Source organism: Pleurodeles waltl, chromosome 10, assembly GCF_031143425.1.
Source record: "Pleurodeles waltl isolate 20211129_DDA chromosome 10, aPleWal1.hap1.20221129, whole genome shotgun sequence".
Taxonomy (NCBI): Eukaryota; Metazoa; Chordata; class Amphibia; order Caudata; family Salamandridae; genus Pleurodeles; species Pleurodeles waltl.
In genome coordinates this window covers 403274680-403284063 of record NC_090449.1, presented here as the reverse complement: position 1 = coordinate 403284063, position 9384 = coordinate 403274680, and the positions used below count along the sequence as shown (strand labels likewise).

Genomic DNA, 9384 nt, shown 5'->3' with positions numbered 1-9384 from the left:
GGGGTGTAGGATTTGGCACTTGTTCATTGTTAATAATGTTGGACTGGGCAGTATTTGTATGTGGGGTTGTTCCGCAAGTAAGAGTAGCTCTGTGTAGCAGAATTGTCTGGGCCATGTGGGAGCAATTAAGATGAGCATCCTGCGCGGGTCTCTTTTCATTTTCCTTAATATCTGAGGAATTAAAAGGTACAGGGGAAAAAGCGTAAGCAAATATTTTCAACCATCTTATCGAAAAGCATTCCCCCATGATCCTTTCTAGAGATGCCTGCTTGCATAATACTTGGCATCTACAGTTGTTCCTGATTGCAAATAGATTGAGTCGTGGAGCGCCCCATCAACTGAAGATGGTTTGTAGAATTTGATGGTCTAACACCCACTCATAGCAAGTTGAAGTCAACCTGCTTAATGTGTCTGCTAGCACATTTGAAGCCCCTGGCAAATGTTCCACTCTCAATGCTATCCTCTTGTGTTTGGCCCACTTCCAGATTTCCTGTGTCTGGTGACGATCGTGTTCCTCCCTGTTAGTTTACATAGTGCATGCTGGGGGTGCTGTCCGTTCTGATGAGTACGGATAAGCCTGAAATTCTGTGAAGGAATGAGCAGAGTGCTAGAGCTATGGGCTTCAGTTCAAGATGACTGATGTACATCGTCCTTTCAGAGGGGGACTATCTTCTGCTGACAGATATCTTGGAGATGAGCTCCCTATCCCAGTAGGGACGTATCTGTCGTAATAACAAAGTCTGTCACTGGTGGTAGAAATGTTACACCTTTTGAGATATTCTGCTTCTAATCCCACTATTGAATGGGAAAACCATTACTGGGGTGATTTGAATTGTATCTTTGAAAGATCCCTGTGCTTGTGTCCACTGTTGTCTATTTCCTCTTGCAATGGACGTATGTGAAGTCTGCAACTTGGAATTAGAGAAATGCAGGAGGATAGCTGAGTTGTGCTGAGATGTAGAGACATCTGTGGAAGAGGATTTGTATGCTCCTCTATACCCTGAATGATGAAAGGACCCCCTGTATGTGGGAGTCTGTAAGGGAACCATCGCCTTGACGGTATATGTGTTATTTTTCTATTTTTCCTCCTGGCTGCATTTATGCGTTTACTCTCTTTTTCTGCAGAAGGAGAGTCCCCAGTGGCTTGACTGTTTGCCTGCTTATGAGCAGTGGTAGAAACAAGAGAGTCAGGTGGGACTTGAGTTCTTATATACAGAGGATCCAATGGGGCCGCTTTGCATTGTTTTATCCACTTTGAGGGGTGATCACCTTGTAGCAGACTGGCTCCTTGAATATATCCTCAGTATGCCGGGAAGTGTGGGGAGTATTTGAGTGTCCCTGTGTGTTGAAGAGAGAGTGTCAAATAAAAAGTTCTGCTCTATCAGTTCCTTATTTAACTGCACATTATGAAACGCTGCTGCCCTGGATATGACCTGTTGGTATGAGGTGGTATCTTCTGGAGGACAGGGGCGAGCAGGATAAAGGTCTGAATCATTGTGAGTGACAGTATCTGGATCATAAACATTCATTGGGTCAGTATCATCCACCAGGCCCCCTATCCCACCAGTGTAAGACTGTGGAGACCCTTGTCTGCTTTCCTGGAGGGACAGGTATATCCAAGGCCTCCTCAAATGTTAACTCCCTCTTAGGAGGTGTAGGAGAAGAAGGAGACAATAAATCGAACAGATCCTTTTTGGATATGAAGTTTTCACTGTCTGCGTCCATTGTTTTCGAGGATCGGCTCGACAGGTGAAGAAGTAGTGGAAGACTGGGCGGAGTCTTTCGGTTCCGAGGGTTTCGGCACCAAGGGCTTTTGAATCCAGTCATAGTGGGTTACCTAAAAACAAGAATTCTTCTATAACAGTCACAAAATGTTCCCATCAGACTATACCTAAAGCTGAGGCTCTCCAGAATACTGATGAAGTAGTCATAATGTTCACTGAAATATACTACTACTTGGCTGGTATAATCACCTTTATATTCTCTACCTTAGGCTCTTGATTTACATTCTCTCAGGTTTGTCATGTACGTTCAGATTGTTTCTCAAAACTGTAACTGAAGCAAACATTCTTCAGAATTGTTTAACTTGCACCTACACACATGAATCAATCACTCTTCTAAGCATGCACCACCATCAAAGACAAAAATATACATACTTCATGAAATATCAACAGTCTCTGAATATGTTACGGATAATGTCCGATCCCTAAGTAGCTTTAGAATCCAAAAAGGACAATGAAATGTACAGTTTATAATCAATCACGTTTATTTCTTTAAGTACATTTTTAACTCACTCAAAGTGTCTTTCAAAACACAAATTAATCACTTGAAATACTTCTCTGTGCTTCACTTCAAGTTTCCTTTCAAGCTTTCAGAGGAAAAGTCTTCAACAAATGTCTGATGACAGGGTTCTGGCAGAAGCAACAAAGTATCTCAAGAGCTTGGAAAAAATGCTCTGGCTCACCCAGAAATTAAACCCAATATCTTCAAGATGGCCACAGGTAGTTACAAAACTCAGTGAACATTTTGTGGTCTCATGGGAAATGGGTTTCTAATTTGTGTTAGAGTTTTTAACCTTGTGAGAACCTAATCTCAGCTTCAGAATCACTTGTATGTTAGGTGGAAGTCTGAGGACGTTGCTGCTTTGAATTGGGAGTGGTTGAATATATCTGGAACAGCAGAAACCCAAAAACAAGAGAAACACTGTGACTGGGTCAGTGACTGATGTATTTAATTGAAAGAGGTATTGGTTTGAATCTGGAAGGCAGGTTCACAGCATGCATGGATAACAATGTTGTTGACTGTAAATTTTTGGCAGAGTCTCTGATTATTTAATGTAATGGTCTGATGCAAAATCGTGCTATACAGTATGCACCACAGTGGAGAGTGTATATGTCATCTAAAATGCTGCACAAAGCGAGATCTTGGTGTATTAAGCAGACATCAAGCAGTGTGTTCACAGGTTTGAGCCCAGAATGGTGGTGGCATATTCCACGGATAAAAGAGTAAACAGACAATGGTAAATCAAGGAATTTAATTTAAAGACAGCACTCTGTTACCCCTTTTGGTGCCAGGGCAGTACTTAATCAAATGATAAAGGATATTAAATAATGACAGTGAAAAGGGCAGAAATGTCCAATAAGAAAACTATAAAGTCAAGTCAAAACACATAAAGGAATAGCATACAGAAGTCGGGTATAAACTCACTTCAGCACATAAATCAATCTCAGACAGGGATAAAAAATTGTCTATAAAAGTCTACTTCCACTACACAAACAGCTAGATATTTTCAGATTAGTTTCTCGCATTGTTTACCACAAAGGAGTTAGAGGTGTTCAGACCTGTTTTATTAAGAAAAAGTGTCACAAAAACAGTACTAAAAGACATTGCAGAGGATCAACTTATCCCTAGCTTATTTTTGGTGGTCTGCTCTGAATCTTACATTTTAAATCTCTTAGAAAGCATCCAGTGCCTGCAAGGCAGAAGAGGACCATCAGCATCTTAAACCTAGCAAAGGAGCAAACTAGAAGTTATGAGAAGGAGTGACAAAATCCTAGCATTATGGGGTGGGAGGTTATTTTAATTCTATTATTTAAACTTGGGCAGTACAACGATCCAATATTTAGTAGTGTGAATATGACATACAATAGAAGAACCAATAGAGTCACATCATACTTCTAATATTTAGGTTTGACAGTGGAATGGAATGTAAGATAATAGAGTTGGAGGTATAAAGGTTCAGGGTATAACATGGAAGAGATGAATCATTCACAAAAAAACTCAGAGTATGCGTCCACAGCAGCTGCTGAAATGTTTTCCATAAGAAGGAAGGAGAGAGGAAGGCACCAGATGCTTCAGAGCTCTTTTTACCCACTAAGAAAGTCAATTCTGCTTCTGACTACCCGATAAAGAGGTGTTCTTCACTTGGTTCTTATTTTCTTTGCTGGGCGTTTGTCTACGCAGTTGTCGAGGCCACCTTCAACAGCCCCTGATACCAGGGTCTCCAGCAGCTCAGGGCACAACTTCTCAGCCATCACCCAAGCCCAGAGGCACAGTTCCACAAGGTGTGGGGTCCACTCCACTCCTGCGCCTGCTGAGCAAGATTAAAAAGAAAAAAAGTAGTAAACATCAAATGTGGTCACAGCTATGAACCATACTACCTTTTCCGGTACTTTATTTTATTCATGATTCTCTCATGTTCTGTGCCAATAACTTATTTTTTATAATTTAAAAAAAATGTTAGGGTGGCAATTTCTCATGATGTCATGCCACCATTGGCACAATGATCATACCCCGTAGAGGGCGGAACCATCTAAGCTGGAGTGGGCTGACACTGAGACAACATCTCCACTGCCATTCCATTTATTTATTTCAAGCAGTGAGTAGCATTTCTAGCAGAAATGTTGCACATTAGGCCACATACACTTTACCGTACACAGTGCATTAGATGGATTGATTAGAGTTACAAAAGACCAATGAAATTATTACAGAAAAATATTACATAAGCTATTGTCAAAACAGCGAAAACCAGCAATGGCGAAAAGACTACTTAATACTGTACTTAAAAAAGGAACCTACAAAATATCTGCTGAGACAGTAATTGCCTCGTAGCATGTGGTATTCATGAAAAAAAGAAAACATCATACACTGTAAGGCCCCTCCTTGACAAGGTTTAACCATAATAACCTTCAGGTTTCAAGAGATAGAAGCTTAGTTTTGTTTTAAAATCTTACACTGCCGAGCTTGCCTTGATCTGCACTGGGTGAGCATTCCAATAAGTGCGCCCAAGAAAGTGTCAGGACGGAAACTGAATTCTGAATGTTCAAAGTAAGAGAGACAGAGAAGTAGGAGGAGGCAACACAACTCACCACAGTGTCTGCAACGCCAAAAGTTCATAGGGTGGTGTCAAATACAGTGGAGATATATATATGGAAAATGTCACTTACCCAGTGTACATCTGTTCGTGGCATGAGACGTTGCAGATTCACATGCTTTGCACATCCCGCCATCTAGTGTTGGTCTCGGAGTGTTACAAGTTGTTTTTCTTCGAAGAAGTCTTTTCGAGTCACGAGATCGAGGGACTCCTCCCCTTTCGGCTCCATTACGCATGGGCGTCGACTCCATCTTAGATTGTTTTCCCCGCAGAGGGTGAGGTAGGAGTTGTGTATTATAGTAATAGTGCCCATGCAATGGAGTAAATATGTATGTACATAATGTGGTTTAAAGCGATATAATTACAAATTTACAAATGTTGAAGATCAACTTCAAACGGCTACAGGCTCCCGGGGAGGCGGGCGGGCGCATGTGAATCTGCAGCGTCTCATGCCACGGACAGATGTACACTGGGTAAGTGACATTTTCCGTTCGATGGCATGTGTAGCTGCAGATACACATGCTTTGCATAGACTAGTAAGCAGTTATCTCCCCAAAGGCGGTGGTTCAGCCTGATGGAGTTGAAGTTGTTTGAAACAAAGTTCGTAGTACTGCTTGTCCTACTGTGGCTTGTTGTGCTGTTAACACATCCACACAGTAGTGCTTGGTAAACGTATGAGGCGTAGACCATGTGGCTGCCTTACATATTTCAGTCATTGGAATGTTTCCTAGAAAGGCCATGGTAGCACCTTTCTCTTTTTGCTTTGAGATAACAGGTTTGAATGCATTTAACTATCCATCTAGCAATGCCTTGTTTGGATATTGGGTTCCCTGTATGAGGTTTTTGGAAAGCAACAAATAATTGTTTTGTTTTCCGAATTAGTTTTGTTCTGTCAATGTAGTACATTAACGCTCTTTTGATGTCTAATGTATGTAGTGCTCTTTCAGCTACAGAATCTTGCTCTGGAAAGAACACTGGTAGTGCTACTGTTTGATTCAAATGGAACGGTGATATGATTTTTGGTAAGATCTTAGGATTTGCTCGTAAAACTACTTTATGCTTGTGTATTTGAATAAAGGGTTCTTGTATGGTAAATGCTTGTATCTCACTTACTCTTCTTAGAGATGTGATGGCAATTAGAAAAGCTACTTCCATGTTAAGTATTGTATCTCACATAATGCATGGGTTCAAACGGTGGACCCATGAGCCGTGGTAAGACAATGTTAAGGTTCCACGAAGGAACTGGCGGTGTCCTTGGTGGGATAATTCTCTTCAGACCCTCCATAAAAGCCTTTATGACTGGGATCCTAAATAATGAAGTTGAGTGTGTTATTTGCAGATAAGCTGAAATTGCGGTGAGATGCATTTTAATGGATGAAAAAGCTAGCTTTGACTTTTGTAAGTGCAGTAGGTAGCTGACGATGTCTTTAGCAGATGCGTGTTAGGGTTGTATTTGTTTATTATGGCAGTAATAAACAAATCTTTTCCACTTATTTGCATAGCAATGTCTTGTGGTTGGTTTCCTAACTTGTTTTATGACCTCCATGCATTCCTGTGTGAGGTCCAAATGTCCGAATTCTAAGACTTCAGGAGCCAAATTGCTAGATTCAGCGATGTTGGATTTGGGTGTCTGATCTGTTGTTTGTGTTGAGTTAACAGATCTGGTCTGTTTGGTAGTTTGACATGAGGCACTACTGAGAGGTCTAGTAGTGTTGTATACCAAAGTTGTCTTGCCCAAGTTGGTGCTATTAATATGAGTTTGAGTTTGTTTTGACTCAATTTGTTTACCAGATATGGAAGGAGTGGGAGAGGGGGAAAAGCGTATGCAAATATCCCTGACCAACTCATCCATAACGCATTGCCCTGAGACTGCTTCTGTGGGCATCTGGATGCGAAGTTTTGGCATTTCGCGTTTTCTTTTGTTGCAAATAGGTCTATTTGTGGTGTTCCCCATTTTTGGAAGTACGTGTTTAGTATTTGGGGGTGAATCTCCCATTCGTGGATCTGTTGGTGATCCCAAGAGAGATTGTCTGCTAACTGATTCTGAATCCCTGGAATAAACTGTGCTATTAGGCGAATGTGGTTGTGAATCGCCCAATGCCATATTCTCTGTGCCAGGAGACACAACTGTGTCGAGTGTGTTCCTCCCTGTTTGTTCAGATAATACATCGTTGTCATGTTGTCTGTTTTGACAAGAATGTGTTTGTGGCTTATTATGGGTTGAAATGCTTTCAACGCTAGAAATACTGCCAGTAGTTCTAAGTGATTTATGTGAAACTGTCTTTGCTGAGTGTCCCATTGTCCTTGGATGCTGTATTGGTTGAGGTGTGCTCCCCACCCTATCATGGAGGCATCTGTTGTTATTACGTATTGAGGCACTGGGTCTTGGAAAGGCCGCCCTTGGTTTAAATTTATATTGTTCCACCATTGAAGCGAGGTGTATGTTTGGCGGTCTATCAACACTAGATCTAGAAGTTGACCCTGTGCCTGTGACCATTGTGATGCTAGGCACTGTTGTAAGGGCCGCATGTGCGATCTTGCATTTGGGACAATGGCTATGCATGAGGACATCATGCCTAGTAGTTTCATCACTATCTTGACTTGTATCTTTTGTTTTGGATACATGGCCTGTATTACATTGTGAAATGCCTGTACTCTTTGTGGACTTGGAGAGGCAATCCCTTTTGTTGTGTTGATTGTCGCCCCTAAGTATTGCTGTGTTTGACACGGCTGAAGGTGTGACTTTGTGTAGTTGAGTGAGAAACCTAGTTTGTGGAGTGTTTCTATTACATAATTTGTGTGTTGTGAACACCGGTCTTGCGTGTTGGTTTTGATTAACCAATCGTCTAGGTACAGGAACACTTGTATTTGCTGCCTTCTGATGTGAGCAGCTACTACTGCCAGGCATTTTGTAAAAACTCTTGGCGCAGTTGTTATCCAGAATGGCAACACTTTGAATTGGTAATGTACCCCTTGGAATACAAACCTTAAGTACTTTCTGTGTGAAGGATGTATCGGTATATGGAAGTATGCATCCTTTAGGTCTAGTGTTGTCATATAGTCTTGTTGTTTGAGCAATGGGATTACGTCCTGTAATGTCACCATGTGAAAGTGATCTGATTTGATGTAGATATTTAGTGTTCTGAGATCTAATATAGGTCTTAGAGTTTTGTCCTTTTTGGGTATGAGAAAGTACAGCGAGTAAACTCCTGTTCCTCTCTGATGAATTGGTACTATTTCTATTGCATCTTTTTGTAACAACGCTTGGACCTCCAATTGTAGAAGATCCATGTGTTGTTTTGACATATTGTGTGTTTTCGGTGGGACATTTGGCGGGAATTTGAGAAATTCTATGCAATAACCATGCTGGATAATTGCTAGGACCCAAGTATCTGTTGTTATTTCCTCCCATTGTTTGTAGAACTTGGTTAGTCTCCCCCCACAGGTGTTATGTGTTGGGGATTTGTGACGTCTAAGTCACTGCTTGTTTTGTGGAGTTTTGGGACTTTGGAACTTCCCTCTACTTTTTTGGAATTGTCCCCCTCTATATTGTCCCCGAAAACCTCCCCGCTGATATTGGCTCTGATAAGTGGGTCTTGTTTGTGAGGTTGTGGGTTCCGTGCTTTGTCCTCGAAACCCCCCTCGAAACTGTGTTTTCCGAAATGTGCCTCTGCTCTGTGGGGAGTAGAGGGCGCCCATGGCTTTGGCCGTATCAGTGTCCTTTTTAAGTTTTTCGATGGCAGTGTCCACTTCCGGCCCAAACAACTGCTGTCTGTTAAATGGCATATTCAGCACGGCTTGTTGTATTTCCGGCTTGAATCCTGATGTACGCAGCCATGCATGTCTCCTTATTGTCACTGCTGTGTTTACAGTTCTAGCAGCTGTGTCTGCCACATCCATTGCTGACCGTATCTGATTGTTTGAGATACTCTGTCCTTCTTCCACCACTTGCTGTGCTCTCTTTTGGAACTCCTTGGGCAAATGTTCTATAAAGTGTTGCATTTCGTCCCAATGAGCCCTATCATATCTGGCCAACAAAGCCTTGAGTTGGCAATACGCCACTGGTTTGCTGCCTGTGCCGCCACCCTTTTCCCTGCTGCGTCGAACTTACGACTCTCTTTGTCTGGAGGTGGTGCATCTCCTGAAGTGTGTGAGTTGGCCCTCTTGCGAGCTGCCCCTACTACCACTGAGTCCGGTGTTAACTGTTGTGTGATGTACACGGGGTCTGTTGGTGGCGGTTTATATTTTTTCTACACTCTTGGAGTAATGGCCCTTCCTTTTACAGGCTCCTCAAACACTTGTTTGGAGTGTTTTAGCATTCCAGGTAGCATGGGGAGACTCTGGTACTGGCTGTGTGTGGATGACAGTGTATTAAATAGAATGTCGTTTTCAATTGGCTCTCTATGCAGGCTGACATTATGAAACGCCGCTGCCCTTGACACCACCTGTGCGTAGGCTGTACTATCTTCAGGTGGTGACGGTCTAGCTGGATAACAGTCAGGACTGTTATC

At 42.1% G+C, this 9384-nt stretch overlaps 1 protein-coding gene across 5 annotated transcripts in view; it reads right to left on the bottom strand.

Moving 5' to 3' along the window:
* Positions 1 to 2243: 2243 nt before the first annotated feature.
* LOC138261567 (uncharacterized) overlaps positions 2244 to 9384 on the bottom strand; it is a 223772-nt gene continuing 216631 nt past the window's right edge. For 4 of the 5 annotated variants that reach the window (XM_069210642.1, XM_069210640.1, XM_069210641.1 and 1 more), the window contains exon 6: positions 2244 to 4093. In XM_069210642.1, the coding sequence (XP_069066743.1) occupies positions 3921 to 4093 (173 nt within the window). In that variant the 3' untranslated portion in view covers positions 2244 to 3920. The remainder of the gene's footprint in view (positions 4094 to 9384) is intronic. The other variant, XM_069210643.1, reaches the window with a different exon arrangement.